A 26195-nucleotide genomic window follows, 5' to 3' on the forward strand; every position below is an offset into this window, starting at 1 on the left:
GTGGAAAAATTGGAAAGAGTCCAGCGGAGGGCAACAAAAATGATTAGGGGTCAGGAGCACATGACTTATGAGGAGAGGCTGAGGGAACTGGGATTGTTTAGTCTCCAGAAGAGAAGAATGAGGCGGGATTTGATAGCAGCCTTCAACTACCTGAAGGGGGGTTCCAAAGAGGATGGAGCTCTGCTGTTCTCAGTGGTGGCAGATGACAGAACAAGGAGCAATGGTCTCAAGTTGCAGTGGGGGAGGTCCAGGTTGGATATTAGGAAACACTATTTCACTAGGAGGGTGGTGAAGCACTGGAATGCAGTACCTAGGGAGGTGGTAGAGTCTCCTTCCTTGGAGGTTTTTAAGGCCCGGCTTGACAAAGCCCTGGCTGGGATGATTTAGTTGGGAATTGGTCCTGCTTTGAGCAGGGGTTGGACTAGATGACCTCTTGAGGTCCCTTCCAACCCTGATATTCTATGATTCTATGACCAGAAAATAACCGTTGGGGATGTTGAAATGCCAATAGTTATTCTTGGGGACCCAGCCTACCCCTTAATGCCATGGCTCATGAAGCCATACATAGGCAGCCTGGACAGGAGTCAGGAGCTGTTCAACTACAGGCTGAGCAAGTGCAGAATGGTGGTAGAATGTGCATTTGGCCGTTTAAAAGGTCGCTGGCGATCGTTACTGACTCGCTCAGACCTCAGCCAAACCAATATCCCCATTGTTATTTCTGCTTGCTGTGTGCTCCACAATCTCTGTGAAAGTAAGGGGGAGACCTTTATGTCCTGGGTGGTGATTATGCGCAGCCAGACACCAGGGTGATTAGAAGAGCACACCAGGAAGCGCTGTGCATCAGAGAAGCTTTGAAAACCAGTTTCATGACTGGCCAGGCTACAGTGTGAAATTTTTGTTTGTTTCTTCTTCATGAAAACCCGCCCCCTTTATTGACTCATTCTCTGTAAGGAACCCACCCTCCCCCCTTCCCCCAGTTTGCTTTCAAAGGAAATAAAGTCACTATCGTTTAAAAATCATTTATTCTTTATTAATGGATTATGAAAAGAGGGAGAGAGCCCGGGTGGGGTTTGGGAGGAGGATCGGCGGGAAGGAAAAGGCCACTAAAAAAAGGTTAAAAAATGATAGCATTTTGCTTGGGCTGTCCACTGGGGTGGAATGGGATGGTGTACGGAGCTTCCCCCCCTCCCCCGCGTTCTTACACGTCTGGGTGAGGAGGCTATGGAACATGGTGAGGGAGGTTATACAGGGGCTGTAGTGGCACTCTGTTATCCTGCTGCCGTTCCTGAAGCTCCACCAGACGCTGGAGCATGTCTGTTTGCTCACGCAGCAGCCCCAGCGTTGCATCCTGCCTCTCTGATCTTCCTGCCGCCACCTCTCATCTCGAGCGTCTCTCCTCTCCTCACATTGGTCCCTCCTGTCCTCACGTTCACTGGCTTCTTTCCTATACTTTGAAACCGTGTCCTTCCACTCATTCAGATGAGCTCTTTCACTGCGGGTGGATTCCATGAGTTCTGCGAACATCTTGTCTCGCGTCTTCTTTTTCCGACGCCTTATCTGAGATAGCCTTCGGGATGGAGGAGGGAGGCTTGAAGAATTTGCAGCTGTTGGAGGGAGGGAAAAAAGGAGAGAATTTTTTAAAAAGATACATTTGGCAGAACAATGTTTATACTCTTTCACGGTGACCAACACTATTCACATTACATAGCACATGTGATTTCTGTGCAAGGTCGCATTTTGCCTCTTAATATTGAGTGCCTGTGGCTTTGCCACAGACGCAGGTCCGGCAACAGAATTCGGCTTGCATGCGGCCATGGTAAGCCATTGTCTTTCGGCTTCTGCGCCCTCCTTTTCCACATACCAAGCAAAGCCCGTTGAGTGCTGCGGTTTTCCTGTTAACCTTCAGCAGCAGAAAACAAACTAACCCACCCCCCATCCAATTCTCTGGATGATCGCTTTATCCCTCCCCCCACCGCGTGGCTGGTATCAGGGAAGATCCCTGCAGGAACCAAACTAACACCCCCCCCACCCCGCCATGAGTTCTCTGGGATGATCGCTTTACCCCTCCCCCAAACACGTGGCTGGTATCAGGGAAGATCCCTGCTAGCCAAACGCGAAAAGCTCTGGGCCAATTCCGCCCTCCCCTCCCCCCCCCCCCCCCCCCCCCCGTGCTTGGCTAACTGCAGGGAAGGATTTCTTTTCAGCCACAGGCAAACAGCCCAGTAGGAACGGTCACCTCTGTCCCCTTAATTAAATTCCCGTATTTCAACCAGGTAACCATGAGTGATATCACTCTCCTGAGGATTACACAGCGAGAGAAAGAACGGATGTTGCTAAAATGCCAGCAAACACCGGGACCATACGCTGCCAGGCTTTGTCATGCAATGATACCAGATTACTTGCTGCAAGCATGGCGCGGTCAAGTGTCCTACCGGAATAAGGCTGCACTGCCCAGAAACCTTGTGCAAGGCTTTTGGAGCACCTCCAGGAGAGCTTTATAGAGATTTCCCTGGAGGATTTCCGCTCCGTCCCCAGACATGTTAACAGACTTTTCCAGTAGCTGTACTGGCCGCGAATGCATCCCAAGTCCTCAAGGCAAAGTAATCATTAAAAAACGCTTGCTTTTAAAACAAGTTTTATATTTTAAAAGGTAAACTCACCTGAGGTCCCTTCCATGGGGTCGTGGTCTTGGATACTGGCTTGGGAGGGTTGGGAGGGTACTTCAGTCAGGCTGAGAAAAAGATTGTGGCTGTTGGGGAGAAAGGAGTGCCGGGTGCTCTCCGCAAGCTCATCCTCCTCCTCCTCCTCTTCCCCATCCGCAGAATCCTCAGGTGTAGCTGATGAGATTATCCCCGCCTCGGAATCCACGGTCAGAGGTGGGATAGTGGTGGCGGCCCCCCCTAGAACTGCATGCAGCTCGGCGTAGAAGCGGCATGTCCGCGGCTCTGACCCGGAGCGACCATTTGCCTCCTTTGTTTTTTGATAGGCTTGTCTGAGCTCCTTCACTTTCACGTGGCACTGATCTGAGTCCCTATTGTGGCCTCTCTCCATCATGCCCTTGAAGATTTTTTCAAAAGTTTTGGCATTTCGTTTTTTCGAAGTTCTGCTAGCACTGAATCCTCTCCCCATATAACGATCAGAACCAGTACCTCCCGTACGGTCCATGCTGGTGCTCTTTTTCGATTATCGGCCTGCATGGTTACCTGTGCTGATGAGCTATCTGTGGTCACCTGTGCTCTCCACGCTGGGCAAACAGGAAATAAAATTCAAATGTTCGCGGGGCTTTTCCTGTCTACCTGGCCAGTGCATCCGAGTTCAGATTGCTGTCCAGAGCGGTCACAATGGTGCACTGTGGGATAGCTCCCGGAGGCCAATACCATCGAATTGCGGCCACACTAACCCTAATTCGAAATGACAAAATCAATTTTGGCGCTACTCGTCGGGGGTGGAGTACAGAAATCAATTTTAAGAGCCCTTTATTTCGAAATAAATGCCTTCGTTGTGTGGACGGGTGCAGGGTTAATTCGATTTAACGCTGCTAAATCCGAATTAAAGTCATAGTGTAGACCAGGCCTAAGAGAAGCTGAAGAAGCTTTAAAGTTCCTTCAGTGGATAGTTTCAATTATCCTTTCTGAAGGATCTTTTTGGGGAAAAAACCCACTCACAGCAGGAAATGGCGTCTTTTCCAGGGATGCCACTGCTGCATTAACTATAGAGAAGATGAAGAAGAAATCTCTGGGTTGTACTATAATGCAGAATTTCTGGACTTGCTGAGTAAGCCTTTCCTATTGTTGGGTGTTTCCCATTCTTCCCTAATGATGTCCTTGAATGAGGAATTTCAGGGAGACAACTTGATTTTGGATAGAAGATTTAGCTTGCTTGTCTTCTTTCTCTGGTAGCCACTTCTTTCCTCCTCATAACGTCGAACATATCTATGGGCTTGTCTACATTACTGGCTTCGAGGGGCAATGATCAATCCAGCAGGGGTCGATTTATCACGTCTAGTCTCGACATGATAAATTGACCGCCGAGCGCTCTCCCGTCGACTCAAGTACTCCACCAGGGCAAGAGGCGCAGGTGGAGTCTATGGGGGAGCGTCAGCTGTTGACTGACCACAGTGAAGACACTGTGGTAAGTAGATTAAGTACGTCGACTTCAGCTATGTTATTCACATAGTTGACATTGCATAACTTAGATCGATTGCCCCCCCCAGTATAGACCAGGCCTAAGACCAAGAACCTTTCCGAATTCTCTAGTTAGGGATTATGCTATGAAGCTGAGTTCCCCTACTATGGAGATAGGCTGAAACTCATGGCTTTTTTGTCTTTTACTTTATTTTTGCTTTTAGAAGATGGATTTTCATCATCAGAGGATCTGTTCCTTTTCTTACAGACCTGTCTCCCCACACCTCCCCTGTGACTTAAGGTTCATGGGGCTATGGGGGAAATGGAGCAGATGGGGGGAGAAGGCAGCTTGTTGCCCCCCTACTCATTATCCTCCAATATGTAATTAAAGAGGTAATGTTAAGAGTGCAAATCCTCCTTTTGTTAAGGAGATTCAGATAAGCAGGCCAGACTCCTTGCCTAGTGATTCAATTGCCTACTTATGCAGGGAGCTTCTTTTTTTTTTTTTAATGGATTGGGCTGGAGGTTGGGGAATTTTTGGATTCAGCATTGAAGAATCTCTGTTTGGTGAGGAGGGTCCAGTGTGTTCAATCCATGGTATTGAAGACGACTGACCTTGCTTTGCTGAGGTTTCTTTGGAGGAATCTTGGCCTGTGCATAGGGAGTGAAAGGCCCCAATATGGCCATCTAGACTTTTGTGCCCCCTTCTCCTGGTAAGAAAGGGTCCACAGATTTTGAACAGCTATGGCATAGCTCTTCTGTAGCTTCTGAGAGCACCAGGAAACAAAGCCTCAGGAAATTTTGTGGCACCTTAGAGACTAACAAATTTATTAGAGCATAAGCTTTTGTGGGCTACAGCCCACTTCTTCGGATGCATATAGAGTGAAACATATATTAAAGAGATCCATATACACACATACAGAGAGCATGAACAGGTGGGAGTTGTCTTACCAACTTTGAGAGGCCAATATATGCATCCGAAGAAGTGGGCTGTAGCCCACGAAAGCTTATGCTCTAATAAATTTGTTAGTCTCTAAGGGGCCACAAGTACTCCTGTTCTTTTTGCGGATACAGACTAACACGGCTGCTACTCTGAAATCAGGAAATTTTGATTCCCAAGACACTAGGATAGGCTAGGAAAAGATTTTGCTTACTGATGTCTCTAAATAAGCTTTAAAAGCCAGGATGGTAAAAACACTGAACTGCCACTCTATTTATACTACACACACAGAGAATCTAGCTGCATGCCTAGAAGGGGACAGGACCCATCTTCAGAGCCCATGGATAAGTCTGAATGGCCTCTGATATTTGCAGGAAAAGAAAGACAAACCCAAATATCTTGGACTGAAAGAGAAGTCAAAATCCAGGAAAACGTTATTCGAAAAGTTTTTTATAATCTTAAAAATTGTACTACAGTTTAATTGTTCTAACATATCACCTATATTTAGTCAGGAAAATTGTCTAGCACCTTGCAATGCTGACACAGCCAAAAAAGTTCACGTAGCTACATTTACAAGTTTGCAGTACCAACATTTACAGTGACTCTCAGAAACCTGCAGTTTTTAGTGTTCTGATCTCCTGGTGATTTCTTAATTTCTATTAAGCATTAAATTGAATTACTATCTATTTATTTCTTTATACATCTCATGCTCACTATCACCAATAAACTCTTTAAAATAATTCCAGAATACCTGCTAAGATGAAGTGGAATTTTGTCTCCATGGATATAATGTAATGATACTGAGGAGGAACTATATCCAATGATAGTTTATTTCTGTCCAGTCACATTTTGCTTTTAGTAATAAAAAGCTAAACTGTGGCCTATCCTGTGTGCCAGTACACCGGAGTAACAGTGTGTTGTAATATTTGGGCCTCCAAATTTACCTTAATTATGATGAGCTCAACTGTGAGAAACGAGTTAAAGTTTATAAAATATCACAATAACCTGTAACTAGAAATGTTGATGGGAAAAGGTAAAAAGGGAGACAGAAAGACTAAATTAGTCCAAACAAAAAAGGCCTACTTTCAAGCCTGGGTTAAAATCATGCCTAGTAAACTAGAGAAATGTGGAACCAGAAATCAATGGACCAAAACTGATGTGTCAAAAATTAGCTTAATTGATGAACAAAATAAGAAGGGGATGGGGTTATTCCACTCATCACTCCCTTTTGAGGTTTTTAAAAAGAAAAGACTTGGGGGGAAAAAATTAGCAGAAGATAACTGTTGGCTGGGAGATGAGTGGACAAGAAAGGAGCATCATGGTTGCCACCCTACTGTCTCCTGGGACCCCAGGATCCAGTGTGTCATTGTTGGGCCTTTGTCATCCTAAGCCCAAGTGATGTCCTGGCCAGAGTGGATCAGAGAGAGAGAGATCCAGATGACATTGCCATCTCCACCTTTACTGGCTCCGGCTAAATCCCAATCACCACCTGGGATGTGACACTATCTTATCCCCTGTATCCCCCAGTATGTCCTTTTTCTCCTCCACTTTATTTCTTCTCTTTCCTATCCCTCATCTTTTGCCTTCTGTCTAATAACAACCCGTTTTATCTGGCCACAACACTGATGTAATCCTGTGACAAGAGAGGCAACTAAAAGCAATGCCTTAAACCAGGGGTGGGCAAACTATGGCCTGCGAGCCACATCCGGCCTGTCAGACCATTTAATCCAGCCCTCAGCTCTAGCCGGGGATTGGGGTTGGGGGCTTGCCCCGCTCTGTGCGGCTCCCAGGAAGCAGCTGGCATGACCCCCCTCCAGCTCCTACGTAGAATGCGGAGGCATGGCCAGGTGGCTTTGCATGCTGCCCTGTCCACCTGTGCTGCCCTCGCAGTTCCCATTGGCCATGGTTCCCGGCCAATGGGAGCTGCAGGGGTTGCGCCTGCAGATGGGGTGGCACGCAGAGCCACCTGGCCGTGCCTCGGAGCCGGAGGGTGGACATGCTTCCGGGAGCTGCTTGCAGTAAGCACTGCCTGGAGCCTGCACCCCTGAGACGCCCACCCTCCGTGCCCCAATCCCCTGCCACAGCCCTGATCTCGCTCCCACCCTCTGAATCCCTCAATCCCAGCCCAGAGCCCCCTCTTGTAACCCCAAGCCCCTCATCCCCAGCCCCACCCCAGAGCCTGCACCCCCAGCCAGAGCCCTCACCACCCCCAGTGCCCCAAACAGCCTGCCCCATCCCTGATCCCACTCCCGCCTTCCAAACCCCTCCGTACCAGTCTGGAGCCCACTCCTACACCCCAAACACCTCATCCCCAGCCCCGCCCCAGAACCTGCACCCCCAGGCGGAGCCCTCACAGCCCTCCCCCATACCACAACCCCCTGCCCCAGCCCTGATCCCCCTCCCTCCCTCCAAACCCCTCGGTCCCAGCCTGGAACCCCCTCCTGCACCCCAAACCCCTCATCCCCAGCCCCCCCACCCGCACCCCAACCCGGAGCCCCCTCCCACACCCTGAACTCCTCATTTCTGGTCCCAACCCCAGCCGGAACCCTCACCCCCGCTTCCACCCCTACCCCCCAATTTCGTGAGCATTCATGGCCCGCCATACAATTTCCACACCCCAATGTGACCCTCAGTCCAAAAAGTTTGCCCACCCGTGCCCTAAACAGCCCTATGCTGGTACAAGTTTGCCAGGTCTCGGAGTGGCTATTAAGACCAAATGCCATGCCTGTATTTTCCAGCAGTGAGGTTACAAGTGACTCAACATGAAAGACAGAAGTTGCATTTTCTCTAGTTGCTGTTCTTTTCTCTCCCTTTTTGTGTGTTTGTCTCATTTTGTTTTCTCGGGTTCAGAATTTTACAACAGCAACAGGTTCAGAATTTTACAAAAGCAACAATGACAGCTCCTCCAGTCCAGCTCAACTAACTTTCATTCTTTTCTCCACAAAAAAAACCAGGGATTATTATTAAGGCTGTCAAGCAATTAAAAAAAATTAACTGCAATGTTAAACAATAATAAAATACCATTTACACCTCTACCCCGATATAATGCAACCCGATATAACACGAATTCAGATATAACGCGGTAAAGCAGTGCTCCGGGGGGGGGGGGGGGCGGGGCTGCCTACTCCCCAGTGGATCAAAGCAAGTTCGATATAATGCGGCTTCACCTATAATGCGGTAAGATTTTTTGGCTCCCAAGGACAGCGTTATATCGAGGTAGAGGTGTATTTACATATTTTTGGATATTTTCTACATTTTCAAATATGTTGATTTCAATTACAACACAGATTACAAAGTGTACAGTGCTCACTTTATATTTATTTTTGATTACAAATATTTGCACTGTAAAAAACAAAAGAAATGGTATTTTTCAATTAACCTAACACAAGTACTGTGCTGCAATCTTTTTATTATGAAAGATAAACTTGCAGGTGTAGAATTATGTGCAGAAAAAACCTGCATGAAGTACAAAAAAATAACTAGATTCAAAATAAAACAATGTCAAACTTTAGAGTCTACAAGTCCACTCAGTCCTAATTCTTGTTCAGCCAATTGTGCAGACAAACAAATCTGTTTACATTTGCAGGAGATAATGCTGACTGCTTCTTATTTACAATGTCATGTGAAAGTGAGAACAGGCGTTCACATGGCACTGTTGTAGCCAGCATCGCAAGATAATTACATGCCAGATGTGCTAAAGATTCATATGTACCTTCATGCTTCAAGCACCATTCCAGAGGACATGCATCCATGCTGGTGATGGGTTCTGCTCAATAACAATACAAAGCAGTGCGGACCAATGCATGTTCATTTTCATCATCTGAATCAGATGCCACCAGCAGAAGGTTGATTTTCTTTTATGGTGGTTTGGGTTCTGTAGTTTCCGCATCGGAGTGTTGCTCTTTTAAGACTTCTGAAAGCATGCTCTACCCCTTGTCCCTCTCAAATTTTGGAAGGCACTTCAGATTCTTAAACTTTGGGTCGAGTGATATAGCTATCTTTAGAAATCTCACATTGGTATCTTTGTGTTTTGTCAAATCTGTAGAGAAACTGTTCTTAAAATGTGCTGGGTCATCATCTGAGACTGCGATAACATGAAATATATGGCAGAATGTGGGTAAAACAGAGCAGAAGACATACAATTCTCCCCCAAGGAGTTCAGTCACAAATTTAATTAAGGCATTATTTTTTTAAAGAGTGTCATCATCATGGAAGCATGTCCTCTGGAATGATGGCCAAAGCATGAAGGGGCATATGAAATGTTTAGCATATCTGGCACATAAATACCTTGCAATGCCAGCTACAAAAGTGCCATGCGAACGCCTGTCTCACTTTCTGGTAATATTGTAAATAAGAAGTGGGCAGCATTATCCCCCATAAATGTAAACAAACTTGTTTGTCTTAGCGATTGGCTGAACAAGAAGTAGGACTGAGTGGACCTGTAGGTTCTAAAGTTTCACATTTTTTTGTTTTTAAGTGCAGTTATGTAACAAAAAAAATTCTACATTTGTAAGTTGCACTTTCACAATAAAGAGATTGTAGTACAGTACTTGTCTGAGGTGAATTGAAAAATACTATTTCTTTTGTTTATCATTTTTTACAGTGCAAATATTTGTAATAAAAATAATATAAAGTGAGCACTGTACACTTTGTATTCTGTGTTGTAATTGAAATCAATATATTTGAAAATGTAGAAAAATATCCAAAAATATTTAATAAATTTCAATTTATACTCTGTGGTTTAAGGAGTCAGGTCAGGCTATACCTGATACCTCATCAAACCCACTGCCTTGTGGGTGGCCTGGGAGGATATAAGGCTAAGGGAGCAACCCCTGACAGAAAAATTCCACTGCCTTGTGGGTGAATTAGGGAGTATGTAAGGCTATGATAATAAATTCAGACAGAAAATCTGGAGTGGAGCCCTAAAGGTGATCAGGTACTAATATTTTACCTACAAAAGCAGATACATTAATAAAAAGTCTAGCACATTGCATAATATTATCTGCATTTACAATGCTATAGTAATTGAAGGATTAACAGAAGAGATTAAAAAATTAACTTACCTCACACTGATTATTCAGTTTTGTAGATGTAATATCCAATTGTTGGTACTGTTCTTTCAGTTTAGAAAATTCAGCTTCTAATCGTGTTTGTTCTAGTTTAGAATTGTTCAATAAGCTTTTCAAATTCTTATGGTCAGTTTGAAGAACTTCATTCTCTCTCAAAAGTTGATTGTATGTATGATTTAGCCTGTAATTAAAAAATGTCATATAAGAATATTATAGATAAAAATATACATATTTTAATCAGAATTTTGTTTCAAGCATGTAACTTCCGCCCCACCAGGAAGTGGAGGAAGCGCCTGTGACCCTCGAAAAGATGTATGTGGAAATACGCATCCTGGAGGTCCAGGGCTGCGAACCAATCCCCCGGGTCTAGGGATGGAATAATAGAGGCCAGGAAAACCATACGGAACTTGTAATGGACCGTAAACTGGTTGAGGTTCTGCAGGTCGAGGATGGGCCTGAGCCCACCTTTTGCCTTCAGGATCAGGAAATACCGGGAGTAAAAACCTCTACCCTGAAATTCCTGAGGTACCTTCTCCACCGCACCTAGGGTAAGGAGGCGCGTCACCTCCTGGTCTAGGCCCCCCAGGGGACTCCAGGGGCCGGGGGTGGGGGGGGGGCCGAAGCGAAGCGAACTGAAACATGTAGCCCTTGGAAATGGTGCTGAGGACCCACTGGTCCAACGTTATACGGGACCATTGCACTCGGAAGGTAGATAAACGGTTGCAGAATACAAACTTTATTAACTGGGGGGCTTCCCTGGCAACAGGCCTGGTGGCCCCCCTCAAAGAGTCAAAAGCGCCTCTTCCCCTGCCTCTTGCCCTTGGCGGGCCCAGGTTGCGGGGACCTACATCTCTGCTCCCTCGGCCTCTTAGGCGGGGGGGGTCATATCTGCCTCTAGCCGGAGGAACTGAGGTCTGTGGCCTGGGTTTGTCCTTAGCTGGTGGGACATATAGGCCCAGAGTTTGCAGGGTGGTGCGGGAGTCCTTCATCACGTGCAGAGGGGTGTCTGTCTGATCCACAAACAGGGCCTTCCCGTCAAAAGGCAAATCCTGCATGAGGGAGTAGGACTCCGTGGACAGTCCTGGCAGCGAGAGCCACGATGCCCTGCGCATCGCCAACAGCCGAGGCCATCGAACGGGCTGCTGTATCTGCCGCTTCCGAAGCCGCTTGGAGGGCCGCTTTCGCCGCCACCGCGCCTTCGTCGACCAAAGCTCTGAACTCCTCCTTCTCCTTTTCGAACTTTGGCAGAGACCCCCACAAGTTAAAATCATACCGGCTCAGGAAGACTTGGTGATTTGCCACCCTGAGCTGGAAGCTCGCCGATGAATAAACCTTCCTGCCGAAGGTATCCAGTCTCCTGGCGTCTTTATCCTTGGGGGTGGGCGCGGGTTGGCCATGCCTCTCTCGGTGGTTTACAGACTCCATCACCAGAGAGTTGGGTGCCAGGTGGGAGTACAAATATTCATGCCCCTTTGCTGGCACAAAGTACTTTCTCTCCGCCTTTTTAGAAATAGGTGCCAAGGACGCCGGGGTTTGCCAAAGTGAAGTCAAGATATTGGCCACCGCCTGGTGGAGAGGTAGGGCCACACGGCCCAGTGCCGAGGAGGACAACATGTTGAACAAAGTGTCCGACGGCTCCTCCATCTCCTCAGCCTGGAGCTGGAGATTCGAGGTGACCTGCCTAAGGAGCTCCTAGTGAGCCTTAAAATCTTCCTGCAAGGTGGGTGGTGGCGCCACAATGGATTCCTCTGGTGATGGTGAGGGGACCGGATCTGCCCCCAGGGCATCGGGCGGTACCGGTGGTTCAACCCCCAAGTCCGAGCCCGCGTGCGGTGCTGGTGTCTCGGTGCCACTTGACTTTTCCCAGTGCCGAGGTGGCCACTGAATGGGGTCTCGCCGGTGCCGGTAGTGCGGCCAAGGTGCCTACTGACACCACTGCCCTTGCCAGGGTGCCCCTTGCCAGTGCCCCACCTGGGGACCTAGTGGAGCCGCTTGATTGTGTGGGACGGCGCGGCCCGGGGATGGGCAGCTGGGTGCCGAAGCTGAAGTCACTGAAGAGTGCACGGTGCCATACGAGCAACGGGAGCATCCACGGCCGTGTCAGTGCTGGCCTCGAGATTTAGATCTCGACCAAGAAGACCTGTACCCGTCAAAGGTACTGCTTCCAGATTCCCCCCGGCGACCATGGCTATGACGCGAATGACACCTGTCGGAGCAAACACTCGAATCTGAGCATTGGTGCCGATGGTGTTGAGACCTGCTCCTGTAACACCGATAGGAAGAGGAGCATCGACGCATCTTGTCTCGGTGCCTGCAACCCCTCCGAGTAGTGGAGGACCCTCGGGACTCCCTCTCAGGCGAATCGGCCAACGGAGTGGAAGTCTGACGCAGGCTACGAGATGGCCTTGCAGAACGGGTAGGCACCTCATCCTCGGAGCGGGGGCTATGCTGGACCGGGGAGGGTTGATGAGTTCCCAGCAGTGGCTTCCCTCAGGAGCGAGGGCCCGTCTCAGGCAGCACACCCGACACCGGAAGGGCGAGGATGTCACGCGCTGCCTATGCTGCCTCAGGCGTCAACGGTATTCTCACCGCAGGAGAGGCACGCGCGGATGGGACCGGACTACTCTGCTCAGCGCGAGGCGGAGGTCTGGATCCCGAGGGGAATCGTGGGCTGCCCAACTTGGGTGCGGCCTTATCCCTGTCCTTCTCTTGGCGCTGCTGAGTCTTCCCTTGCTTCTTAGCAGGGGGAGCGGTGCCAACTGGTTGATGGGGCGTTGCTCTGCATCGACGATGCGCCCGGCACCAAGCCGGGTGCCGGGGCCAATGCCGACTCCATTAGTAGGGCCTGGAGATGGATATCCCTTTCACGTTTCGTTCTTGGTTTGAACGATCTGCAAATTTTACAACGCTCACTTACGTGAGTCTCGCCTAGACAGCGAAGGCACTGAGTGTGTGGGTCGCTTCTGGGCATAGAACTGCGACAGGAATCGCACGACTTGAAGCCCGGGGCATGGAGCATGCCCCGAGCCAGGCAACTAACTAGAGAATCAGACTACTAAGAAGAGTTATACTACTAAGGCTAGAAGCACTACAGCAGAGCTGGAGCACGAAGTTCCGACTACCTTCACTGGCGGCAAGAAGGAACTGAGGGTGGGGGGAGTGCACAGCTCCCCTTATAGCACGATATAGAGGCGCCACTCCAGGGGTCGCAGTGGTGCTGCCCCACTATGGGTACTGCTAAGGGAAAAACTTCCGGCACCGGTGCACATGGAGAGCACCACACCTATTGTGGAATACACAGGAGCAATCACCCGAAGAAGAACCATAGTTAGGATCCAATTCTGGTCTCAAGTAAAGGACAATAAAAGCAAAGCAGAGATTTACAGTAGTACACTAGATCCTGTTTAACTGTGGAACCAGACCAAAAAAGAAGGAAACTGGCTGCACAGGAGAGCGAGACATTCCATTATTTGGAGTAAAAGCCATGTGTAGTAGGTGGGATCCTTCACTCTTTAGAGGAGTCTGACCTAAGCCCAAAGAAGGCTCAAGAGTGGTGAGAAAATGAGGCAGGGAAACATGTATGTATTTTTACTGTTTTGGACAGATCTGTAAATTTCTTGTACTAGCTAAAGTAAAGAACAATTGTTTAGGAACCCTATAAAGTCTATGTGTCTATTTGCTTTTAACTATCACATGTCCTCAAAGAGGTGAGCACCTATAAAGTTGTAGCTCTGGAAAGAGTGTGCTTAAGTTACTGGGGAGGCTGAGTGGATCAGTACTGGTCCAGGAAGCCTATGACAACTGGGTAGTGGGGCCTTGTTTCCACGAAGAGATAAAAGTCAGTCTGTGCACAGGAAGCGTAGTCCAAAAACGTACTCAGATCAAGGGAAATTTCAGGGTACACACACCCAGTTTGTACAGCTCAAAACACAGCAGCCCGATGTGCATCCAGCTAGGGGGAGCTTTACCAGGGTTGTACAACAACTACGTTTTGCAAGTTGGGGAGGAAATCATTAAAAATCCTCTCATTTCACAGGGTTAGACTGTGACTTGGACTACATGCCCGTGCAGAGGAGACATACCATATGCAATAATATACTGTATATACAAAGGCATATCCTATATGCAATGATACAAAATATTACACATGAGCAAATTAACTTAGTTATGGTTGCTGTGGGAAATGCAAGTTTGAATTTCTTGACTTTTATTATCAAGTTTAAAACCTCAGCCTTAATACTGAACAAATGTTGGCTTTTTCATTTAATAATATATTTAAATCTAAATCAAATATCAGATTTTTTCTTTACCTATCATTTTCATCACAAAGTTTTTTGTATTCTGCTGCTACAGTTTCGTGTTTTTTGCTTTGCTGCAACATTTTCTCTTGTTCTACTTTAAGCACTTTTTCCAACTCCTCTAATTGTACTTTTTGTTTCAGCAACTGATTGTACCTGTAAACAAGATTAATATAAAAACTTTGGTTATATCCTCTAGAACTAATAAAAATAGCTAAGGATGTAATTTCAATTTTGAACAAGGAGAAATTTATTCAAGGAGTTAAGATCTAAATGACATATTAAAGAAACATTCATTTTATTCAATCTAATTTATACAACAATGTTCTTGTATTATTATGAAATGCAGGTTTTTAATTTTACTCACAAGATCCATCTTACATATTAATAATTACCTATCTTCTAAGTCCTTATGTTCCACCTCAAGATTTTTGTGTGCAGACTTGAGGCTTCCATGTTTGGCAATTAGAGATTCATATTCAGAAGCTTGACGTTCATGAAGATGTTCCAGTTTTTCATGATCTTTGACGAGTGAATCATACAATGACTTCAGATCCTCTCGTTCCTTGAGTATAGATTCATTTTCATTTTCCAAGGCAGACTGTTGGATCAGCAGTTGTGCATTCTGATTCATAAGAGATGTACTTTGAGAATTAAGGGTAGAATTTTCAACCTGTAGTCGTAAACAGTGTTATCAGAAATAAAGGAAAGTCCATTTAATTTAGTATTATCAACAATGAAAGTGGGGACTAGCATACTATTATAGTTATTAAGGTAACAAAGGACTTTCAGGTCCTTTAATCTAGTCTAACTCACCCTAGTGAAGGACTGGCCTCAAAATTAATTTTTTTTTTTTTATTTAATATACTTATAAATACTTCAGTGACTTCAACAACTTCATTAGCCAAGTTATCCTATTATCTAACGCACCTTAATGGTAATAATTTTTCCTGATACTTAATTTAAATGGTATATTTTAGTTTCAGTCGGTACATCCTTATATCTTATACCTTATACCTTACCTTATATGACGGTAAGTCATTATGGCCACAATTCAGGAAAGCATTTAAGCATATGGCTAAGTTCATTTCTATTCAGGAAAGCATTTAACCATGTGCTTAACTCCACGCCTCCTCTTAAATGCTTTCCTGAAGAGAGATTCTTTCCTATTTTGAAGCAGTGAGGTTGACAGGTGTATTAAAAGTGTTTTGGATACCAATGTTTATCGCTATCTGATCACTAGAAATCCTTTGAACAGGTGAGCCAGAACTGTGACTATTACTTGAAGAAAGGAAATTTTCAGGTAAGCATGCATGTTTTTTTCTATTCTTTATTGTATTTCAGAGATCCATTACAATGGGATTTCTATCAACAGAGTCCATCTAGAATGGCGAAATGGAAATAATGTTAAATCAATAGCACCTAAGTGAAACTGTGTTCATTCTCTTTTACTGAGGAACTACACTGCAGAGCGCCCTTCTACCAAAAATAATGGCAGCTGACGAATGGATGCCCAATTTATAAAATTTGGAGACAGGGTGCACTGATAAACAAGTGGCTACCTTGAAGATCTTCCCATGGAAGCATATGATTTTTCTACCCATAAAGTCACCATTGCATCATTGCCCTTAAGGCATGGGCCCTGAGATTTGACAGAGATGTAAGACTCTTTATTTTGTATGCCTCTGAAATACTCAGTTTAATCCCTGGACTTCGTAAGGGGTCTAGTACACTTAGTATATATCCTGAAGTAATGGCAAACATCAAGTGTGAATTAAAACTTCTCCCATGGATGGGAAGGCTTGCGGTAGAAGCATAGAAGGACTATTTCTTGATAGATTTCAGAGTAGCAGCCGTGTTAGTCTGTATCCGCAAAAAGAACAGGAGTACTTGTGGCACCTTAGAGACTAACAAATTTATTAGAGCATAAGCTTTCGTGGACTACAGCCCACTTCTTCGGATGCATACAGAATGGAACATATATTGAGGAGATATATATATACACAATAAGGACTGGGAATGGCTGAGCCATTACAAACATTGAATCTATCTCCCCTTGTAAGTATTCTCACACTTCTTATCAACCTGTCTGTACTGGGCTAGCTTGATTATCACTTCAAAAGTTTTTTTTCTCTTACTTAATTGGCCTCTCAGAGTTGGTAAGACAACTCCCACCTGTTCATGCTCTCTGTATGTGTGTATATATATCTCCTCAATATATGTTCCATTCTATATGCATCCGAAGAAGTGGGCTGTAGTCCACGAAAGCTTATGCTCTAATAAATTTGTTAGTCTCTAAGGTGCCACAAGTACTCCTGTTCTTATTTCTTGATATGTATTGAAGATGGAAATTAATTTGAGGAAGAACCAACCTAGCATCCAAAGGCCCGCTCTGTCCAAAAGGATCACACAGTACTGAGATCCTTTTGAGAGGACTTCTGTGTGGTGGATGTATCAGCCACTCATGTTTTAAATGGAATTTAACAATTCCTTCCTAGGTTCCAAAGGGTGCAGTTAGTACAGCAAGGGCTAGATTGTGACAGTGTGAAGAATGTATCAGAAAGGCTTTCCAATAGATGCATCTGATGTCCAATATATACAGACATTTTTCTTCTTTCAAATATAGAATACTTGCTAATATGGATATTTGGCCTTAAAGCGTGATGGCTTTGAAGCCCATATTGAGGCTTTCTTGGAGAAATTCTAAGATATGTTTAACTTCTGCTGATGCAGGGACACAACTTGACATCTGCAGCAGTACCTGACTCTTAGCCAAGTTTTGGAGTATGTCTTATTTGTTGCCTGTGTTTCCTAGATACTTTCCTTCAAAATCCAAGCAGCTAGGTTCTGTCTGTCCGGATCTGGATACAGGATTGATCTCAGAGACAATAACTTGTCTGCAGAGTAAGTATATTAGTGGTATACATGCTAGATTGAATAGGTCAGAGAACCATCATGTACTCCTCCACCTATAAGGGGCTATCAATATTACCATTGTTCCCCACCTCCCCTTTTTCTGTATAGTCCTTGGGATTAGCAGGATGGAAAATTTCGTACCCAATAATTTTCATTCTACTAGCAGCATCCCCACAATTCTGATATGTATGGGCTATTCCCCTCCTGTGTGCATTTGCTGGAGGTCATTTAAAGCTGCAGAAGTCTGTGCTAGCCACACCCCCTTCGCCTGCTTGCTGCCAGATGATTCATTCCAAGCTGTGAAAAAAAACCTTAGACAATTATTAGTAACAATAATTTCAGTGCCAATCAATTAACTATGTACATTAGGCCACTAGATAAGAAGCAACTATCCAAATAAAATGCTAACCTGTAGCGGTGAAGCCACACAGGTTGGGTAGAACTGTGGGAGATGCTGCTAGCAGAAAGGAAATTATCAGATTAGAAATTTTCCATTCTGAAGCCCAGCATCTCCCACAATTCTGATTCATATGGGAAGTAATGAGCAGTGAACAGGAGAAGGGAGAAATACAAAGTGAACATAAAAAATAGGAAAGCTATGCTTTTTTGAACTGCTCAAATGGCAAGGTTATGTCTGGACCACCACATGCAGCACCTTCTTGTCCAAGGAGTGCTCTGTAGAGACAGAAAGTCCACCTTATACTGTTTGATAGAAGTGTTGGCCAATGGCCATGTGGCTGCCCTAGAGATATCTGCGGTGGAGCACATGCTTTTTGGGCCCATGAGGTTGCAATGGGTCTTGTAAATGTGCCTTGATTCCTTCTGGAAAAGGTGGACCAGATGGCTTGTATGCCTCAACGATGTACGTCTAATCCATCTAGTAAGAGATAGTTTGGATACTCTAAGCCCTAAACTGCTCAGGATTAAAGGAAATGAACAGGAAGCCCAATCTCCTTGTGGATTCTGTAAACCCGATATAAGTCTTTAGTGCTCTCAGTCTGCCTTTTGGTTCAGTTCTCCTTTGATGTGTATTGTCTTCAGAGAACGGAGAGTTTTGTCTGCCCATTCCACAGTCTATCCATTACTTCTGCATGTAGCGCTACACTGCTTGTTCCCCCTTGATTGTTTATGTATGCAGCTGTGGTTGTGTTGTCTGGTTGGACCAAAACGTTCTTGCCCTCTAGGTAGCTCTGGAATCTCAGTAGAGCTAATTTAACAGCTGTGAGCTTCAAGAGATTGATACTGTGGCTCCTTTCCCCAGAACACCAGATTCCCTGTGTCATTATGGGTCCCAGAAGTGCTCCCCATCCCTCAGAAAAGTGTCTGTTGTGAGAATCTGCAAGCCGGGAAGGCATATGGGAAGACCCGTACAGACATTCTCTCTGGCCAGCCATCATCTTAGGAGAGCTAGTACCTGACTGGGAACCAGTATCTGGTCTTGCATTCGCTCCAGGCAATGGTCCCATTCTCTCAGAAGAAAGACCTGGAGACCTGATATGTGACTACACTTATGGGGAGACCCATATGTGCGAGACAAAAAGGCCCCGTGGCTAGACACCCTGAACTATGGTTGGCCTCAAGCATTTGTTCATGGATATCAGATCCTGGATCTTCTGGAATCTGTCTAGCAGTGGGCAGATCTTCGTCACTGAAATGTCTGTCTCCACTCCCAGTGAATGATGTTTGTTGAGGGAATCAGGGAGCTTTTCTTGGTGTTATTGCAAAGTCAGGCACTTGGAAGCAATCCAAAGTCTATTGTGTGCTGCAGCCTGTGGGCTGTGCCTTGCTGCGACCACAATCCTAAGACTGTAGGTGCAGAATGGATCAAAAGGAAGTGTCTTTGTTATGCTCAGAATTTTGTTGGTTTGGAGGAAAATGAATCTAAGTTTCCTTGGAAGCTTCTGCTCCAGATTTTTTCTCCTTGCCAGGGTATCAGGGTCCTTTCTTGGATATCCTGTATTGGTAGCAACCTGGATTGCTGTAGGCTTTGACAGTCAGGGCTGAGGCCTCTCTGCAGTGTCAGTTACTAATTTCTCTAATGTTTCTCCCACTAACTCTTCACCTGTAAGTTTGGATGCACAAGATATCAGTTTAGGATGAACAATGACTATTCATGGATGTAACATGACATCCTTGTAGACACCAAGTTAGAATCCATTGCTCATCACAAATCACATCAAGGGCTTTACCAAGACAGGGCCCAAGACATCTTATTTGAAGCAAGGATCATACCCCTAGAAGATGAACCACTTGTTTACAAAAAAGTAGGTTTTCCTACTAAAGACATGAAAAGCTTTTGGTTTGAACAGCTATAGATGAGGCTTTGAAATAGCTGAGTAGTGTATCATCACTCTTATGGTCTATGGGGTGTTAGAACAAAGTCCCCTTCTGAAGGTGTGACTATCTTTCACTGGTAGAACTCTGGCTGCACCAACCTTAGGCTCCAAAACTTGTGAAATGTCTTTGTTTTATAGATAGATTAGCTAGACTAAATAGATATAAACATTTTAGTTTAACATTTGGTTTAATCAGGTGACCTTATTTGGATGTAATGATGCCCTCAAAGGAGGCATCAATGGGAAAACGTATCGTAATTATGTTTGGAAAGAAAAATGTGTTATTAATATTTATACATTCCTTACTGCCCACTCACTGACATCCTGTCTTAAAAAAGCTATGTAAATTGTTGGTGTGGGGTTTGTTTGTTTGTTTGGTAGGTGTGGTACTTCTTCCACGGATGTTTACGATGGGGAGAGGGTAGTTTACTATTCATCTTGGTTTGGGGATCCAGACAACAGAGGAGGGATACTGGTACACATACTTCAAATGTGCAAATAGCTTCTTAACTGTCCTCAGGAGCCTGAAAGGTGCTCTGCCTGCTCCCCTTGGCTGGTGAGCACCCAAGTAAGTGCTGTACAAGGAACTTAGAACCATTTGGAGCTTTACTCAGGATTGAACATGGGAAAGGATTTCTCACTTACCCCTCTGTAATCCCACAAAGGTACAGCTTCATGGGGAGTGGATTTCTCAAGAGTCTCTGTTCTGGTCACAGACTGCCTGAAGTACTCTAGGCTTTAATGTGGAGCCAGCCTGTGGAGCAGGGGAGCGATAGAGAGACAGACCCTCAGCTGCTGTCTCAAATCTTAGCCCCTTTCCTTGGCACATCGACAGTCCTTGGGCTGAAATCAACACGGGCACAATTTCCATTAGGTTGCAGCCTGAGACAGGGCTGCACAGGAGGCACAGGCTTCTCATCATGCCCAGACATGCTGTAAGTTGGGGAAGGGGTGGTAAGCATAGTACAGAGCACTGAGAGAGAGACTCTGTGAAGATAAACCCCAGCAAACACTCCCTAAGGGGGAGAAGGCAAAGGAGAAGAGGTTTAACCCCTGATTTTTCACCCCACTTGTTCATTAACAATAATAATCCCTGCCTTGCAAAGGACACATTTGCTTTTGCTGTTTTGGGAGGATTTACTCCAGAGTATCATGAGAATTGCCTGATTCACAGTGCGAGGAAGGAGAGTTGTGTAGTTGTCCTGCTTCACTCCACAGGGATTCTAAGACCCACTTTAGGACTTGTGGGGGCAACCAGTAACCCAGAAAGGCTCTAATCTTTATGGTCCTTTGTTGCCTTGGACCTACCCTGAGTCATTTCATTTGGATGAAGTTCTCCTAGTCATAGAATCATAGAATATCAGGGTTGGAAGGGACCTCAGGAGGTCATCTAGTCCAATCGCCTGCTCAAAGCAGGACCAATTCCCAACTAAATCATCCCAGCCAGTCTTCAAAGCCTACTCTATGTATCATGGTTGGATTTTTCTGTGTAGTTGCAGCTACTTCGGGGGGTGGCGTAGAAAGGCCCCAACTTGTCTGACTCAGAGCCCTGTGTCCTAACAGATATACGGTCAGCCACATGCAGGCTGGACATTTTTTACCTTTTGCTGAGCCTGAGAAACTTATCTCATATACAGAGCACCTTTTGGATTTTGCCCAGTGCTTGCACGGTTGTTCTGCCAGGCCTGAAAAGGGGAACAGCAGCTTGGCAGGGAGACACTGCAGCGGAGATTTCATATGGCTGTTGCCACCAGAGTGCTCAGAACCTGAACCAGAAAGTGGTGAAAAGGTTTGAAAGCAAATAAAAAAGCTTTAACTGCCTGAAAAATGGCTAAACATTAAAAAAAAAAAAAACACGGGAGTGAAGCAAACCACCACTTGACTGCTGCCGTGGAGACAGAAGATCTGGCAGCAAGCACGAGAAGGAGGCATGGTTAGCATAGGCTGTGCTGCAGCTTTGAATCAGAAACTGCACACAGGAGGCCAAGAGCCTATATCAGAATTATGGGAGATGTACTGCAGAAAAGGATAAGGTATACAGACGAGATCTTGGCCAGCTTTGAATGTTTATGTTGTTTCAGCCTCTGGATTCAGTCACCTACAGAAATAGCAAGATGCCTTCTTGTTTCTGGAAGAAAACAGGTCCATCACTGGTCACCCACATAAACGGACGAGGGATGAGAATATTTCTGATTGTGGACTCTATTCCACTTGAGTTCATGTTTGTTTGCAGAGCCAATCTATCTTTTTCAATTTCCCTTGAGGTGCAGGATGCACAGCAACAAAAAGTGTTGTTCTTCTCAAGTCAACATGAGCAGAGCTTTTTTCTTAAATGGTAAGGATTATGTTTGCTTAGGCTTGGTCTACACTACCCCCCCTAATTCGAACTAAGGTACGCAACTTCAGCTACGTGAATAACGTAGCTGAAGTTCGAAGTACCTTATTTCGAATTAGTTGAAACTTACCTTGGTCCACACTCGGCAGGCAGGCTCCCCCGTCGACTCCGCGGTACTCCTCTCGGCGAGCTGGAGTACCGCAGTCGACGGCGAGCACTTACGGGTTCGACTTATCGCGTCCAGACTAGACGCGATAAGTCGAACCCAGAAGTTCGATTTCCAGCCGTCGAACTTGCCGGTAAGTGTAGCCAAGGCCTTAGTGAAGCCATGTCGGTTGTGTTGTCCTTCATAACCAACATATGTCTACCACCTAAAGAGAGGGTCAATGCTTTGAGGCCAGAACTGACTACTATGAGCTCTAGCCAGTCAATGCTATGCTTTCTCTCTTCTATGGATATGATCCCTGAACTGTCATAGTGTCTGAAAGCACCTTCCTAGTTTCAACCTCCTAGACCAGGGATCGGCAACCTGTGGCACGCGGCTCACCAGGGTAAGCACCCTGGCAGGCTGGTTTGTTTACCTGCCGCAGGTTCGGCCGATCGCAGCTCCCACTGGCTGCGGTGCGCCACTCCAGGCCAATGGGGGCTGCGGGAAATGGCGTGGGCCGAGGGATGTGCTGGCTGCTACTTCCCGCCCCCCCTACCCCCATTGGGCTGGAGCGGCGAATCGTGGCCAGTGGGAGCCGCGATCGGCCGAACCTGCGGACGCAGCAGGTAAACAAAGCAGCCCGGCCCGCCAGGGTGCTTACCCTGGCAAGCCGCATGCCAAAGGATGCCGATCCCTATCCTAGACTGATGACTTTGTGATTATTGTTCCATCTCACTTGCTGACTGCCTCTTTGAGGCGAAATCCTTTTTCATCAACCAACTGAAGGAGATAGATACAATCCATAAGACTATGATTTTCACAACAGGCTGGAGTAGGATGGGATGTGGAAAAAATAACAGAGCTGGAGAGGTCTCGTATGTATCCTGGCCCACTGCAGATTGTCTCTGGAAGATACTAACAATCCCAACATGTTTAGTAGGGCAGGAAATGATGTTTCTTCAGCAACTTTTACTTCCTTTATAGATTGCTTCATCTTTTTCTAGTAGTCTCTGGAGATGATCTACTTGTGCCTCATTGGCTCTATCTTCATAACCAAAAGAATGATGAAAATGTACTGGGGATAGCACATTTTTTCTTCTCTTTATCACAAAACTATAATGTTCCAGAAGCTGCATGGATTTCAGGTGATTTGATTCTGCTTTCTCTCTGGCTAGAGCCCTGATCAGGCTATCCATGAAGGGGTAATGCTGCTTCTAATACTACTATTGTATATCTTCTCTGGACTACACCCAGAACTTATTTGTTCAAAGTCATCAGCAGTCATCAATTCACAAATTAAAGGCGTCTGATACCAATTTGGTGTTCATTTTGCACTAGGGCTAGGAAGGGAGTCATTCAGTGTGTTTTGAGGTTGCTGAGTGCTGATCTGAGAATTCATCTCTGTTTCAACCTTTTCTGGTTTAATTATATCTTCTTGTGTAGCTGCTGTCTCTCTGTGCTGTGTTTGTTAGCGTGAAATACCAGAAATGATTGGTTAGACTTAAAATAAGGCTTTTACTTTCTGTAATGTATAATAGCAGGGGTCAAGGCTCTTTTGGTCATTTCTGATGATTCACCTATTTTCCCATAGATTCTCTAAAGAGCTTGCCTCTGGGTACTAAGTATTTTGAAGCCTCTATAAGTTGTTTAGTTGAGATCCATGGAACTGCATGTGCCTCTAAGAGACTGCATTGTATCCCACTGCTCTAACTAAGAACAAGGGATAAAGGTTTCAAGTGATGATCCAAAACAAAGGCAGCCACACGGGAGATTTTCCAGAGAGAGGCCCTTAGGCTGTATCCTTTCTTAGTTCTGAGTACAATGTCTACAAGAGAATCTATCTATACCAGCATTGGCCAGGCAAAACAAACAGAAACTGCTGAGGTTTTCATGGTGGCTGATGTAGCTTCATAATTCCTGTGAAGGGAGAAGTCTAATTCTTATGTCCAGGTGACTTTATGAAAGAAATCTAATTCACTGGTAGTGTCCTTCACCAAAGAGGATAAAGCCAAATCTGCCATTGCAATGAAACTACATCAGATTTCAAATGATGTATGTTATAGTCCTTTTTGGCCTATTTTCCTAGATTCTTCAATGTAGCTGTGAACTCACCGTCATCTCTTATGATATCCTGCAAGACCATATGGAAAGGATACATGGTTCCAAATTGAACCAAACAGGAACTACTTCCTAGTTATTTCAATTCCTTTCCCCTTCTGTTCAGATTCCTTTTCTTTCTGGGGGTCTGGAGGGATATTAGAATTGGAGTGGCCTTTCTAAGAATGGTAGCAATTTGTTCACACTATCTTGTTAATTGAGAGCTTTGCATGTACTCTCTAAAGCTGTTTGATTCTTAGAGCCCTAAAAAACACAAGATCCATTTGCTAGAGCAGTGGTTTCCAAACTTTAACAACCCGTGAACCCCTTTCACAAAAATGTCAAGTCTCGCAAACCCCCTCCTAAAAATGAATATTTCCAGGGATTTTCTCCTTTACCTGAGTATAAATTATAAAAGCAGTGACCTTGGAAATATAACATTTGTTTTTGTGACATGCTTATTACACACTATTTATTATTAATTATTATTTATCATTCCAGTATTTTTATTACATTATGAAAACGACAACACTCTTCCAAGATATCACTTTCGTAGCTCGTATCACTTTGAATAAGCCTGTTATAAGACAAGGCTCCTAGGTTTCATCAAGGAGTATGAGATGTGAAACAGCAGGAAGGGATTTAAGAAGCCAATTCAAAGAGTTCCTCCTACACAAGCATTCAGGTCTTGAGCAGTCCAGACAAAAACGCACATTACAGCAAAGCTTAAGGTTGTTCTTCATAATATACAAGCTCCCTATTTAATTTTAAAAACAGCAACAAATATCCACCTCCCTTTCCATTTCTTATAAGGAGTCTTGAAGTTTAAATCTCCTCAGTGTGATAGATATGCTTACTTTGATCTGCTCAGCTCTTGGAAGTCCAGGGGCTCCGGGCTACTGGCCCCATGCTGCTGGGGTTCCTAGGGACAGCTCTGTCTGCCATTAGGGAATTTTTTCCCAAGAACCCCCTGTAACATTTGGCGAACCCCCCGGGGTTCACGAACCCGTTTGGGAACCACTGTGCTAGAGGAATTCATTTATTGGAGAATCTGTATTTGAAAATATAGATAGCCTGGGAGGGATGGCAATTTAGGTTTGATTTCCTTAACGTATCTTTGTGAATGTTAATTTTGTTTTCATAGCTCCCAGGACCAAAGCATATGGCTTTATTTTTTTCTGAGCAAATTACATTGCACTTATCTGAATTAAATCTCCTATTAATTTTGGCTCACTTCTCTACATTTTCATGGCCATACAGTGAGCTCACAATTTTTCTTCTTTTAATATTATGTGTCAATTTACACTTCATTACTTCTAACTCATTTAAGAAAATATTAAAGAGTATCTCACCTAATATGAGTGCTTAGGGTGCTTTAACTGCTTACATCACCAGAAGTCAAGAAGGTAAAAAAAAGGGTGTGGAAGGAAGCTGAAAAAGTACACTTAGTTCCTCTGCATAAATTCCAAGGGTTTTAAACATGATAAATGTATGATGTTAATATCTTGTTGTAGCAATTTATTACTGACTGTTATTAGTGCAAACTACAAATGGTGCAAGGTGCTTTGATTTCCATATCAACTGAAATTGTGATTGCTAGTGTCAAACAGTTAATAGCAAAGCTCTGACTTGAAAAAAATCTACATTTATTTTGAATCAGATGATAAAAGCAAAATATAAAAATATAACCTGAAGCTTGGCATTCTGAGTTTGTAAGGTTGTATTTTGCTCCTGTAAAGAAACAGTCTGTCTCTGAAGTGACAGAATCTGAGCTTGTAGATTATTGTTCTGGGTCTCAAGTTGCTTTAGTTGAGTTTTCAGAGCTTGTTTCTCTGCCTGCAGGGTAGCATTCTTAAAAAAAAAAAAAAGGTTAAAGATAGAAGAATCATGCATATCAACAGGACATTGTTTATATTTTAGGTTACTTTACCT

The 26195-nt window shown here is 44.9% G+C and overlaps 2 protein-coding genes across 17 annotated transcripts in view; both read right to left on the minus strand.

Annotated features, from left to right (window-relative positions):
• The window catches only part of CCDC88A (coiled-coil domain containing 88A), a 410515-nt gene that overhangs the window by 100410 nt on the left and 283910 nt on the right, over nucleotides 1-26195 (minus strand). For 15 of the 16 annotated variants that reach the window (XM_065590781.1, XM_065590785.1, XM_065590783.1 and 12 more), the window contains 4 exons: nucleotides 25953-26114; nucleotides 14827-15104; nucleotides 14444-14587; nucleotides 10128-10314 (listed from right to left, as the gene is read on the minus strand). In XM_065590781.1, the coding sequence (XP_065446853.1) occupies nucleotides 10128-10314; nucleotides 14444-14587; nucleotides 14827-15104; nucleotides 25953-26114 (771 nt within the window). The remainder of the gene's footprint in view (nucleotides 1-10127; nucleotides 10315-14443; nucleotides 14588-14826; nucleotides 15105-25952; nucleotides 26115-26195) is intronic. The other variant, XM_065590772.1, reaches the window with a different exon arrangement.
• Nucleotides 905-3314, minus strand: LOC135982699 (uncharacterized). The gene is made up of 2 exons (XM_065590799.1): nucleotides 2661-3314; nucleotides 905-1604 (listed from the first exon to the last, which is right to left on the minus strand). The coding sequence occupies exons 1-2, from the start codon at nucleotides 3163-3165 to the stop codon at nucleotides 1039-1041; spliced, it is 1071 nt and encodes a 356-aa protein (XP_065446871.1). The 5' UTR covers nucleotides 3166-3314; the 3' UTR covers nucleotides 905-1038.

The sequence above is a fragment of the Chrysemys picta genome, chromosome 3, assembly GCF_011386835.1.
Source record: "Chrysemys picta bellii isolate R12L10 chromosome 3, ASM1138683v2, whole genome shotgun sequence".
NCBI classification, from domain to species: Eukaryota; Metazoa; Chordata; order Testudines; family Emydidae; genus Chrysemys; species Chrysemys picta.

Excerpts from the sequence above, each read along its gene's own strand:
- LOC135982699 (XM_065590799.1), bottom strand. The coding sequence starts at position 3,165 with ATGGACCGTACGGGAGGTACTGGTTCTGATCGTTATATGGGGAGAGGA. Across the intron at positions 1,605-2,660 it reads CCCCATGGAAGGGACCTCAG|CTGCAAATTCTTCAAGCCTC; the intron begins GTGAGTTTACCT and ends TCCCTCCAACAG.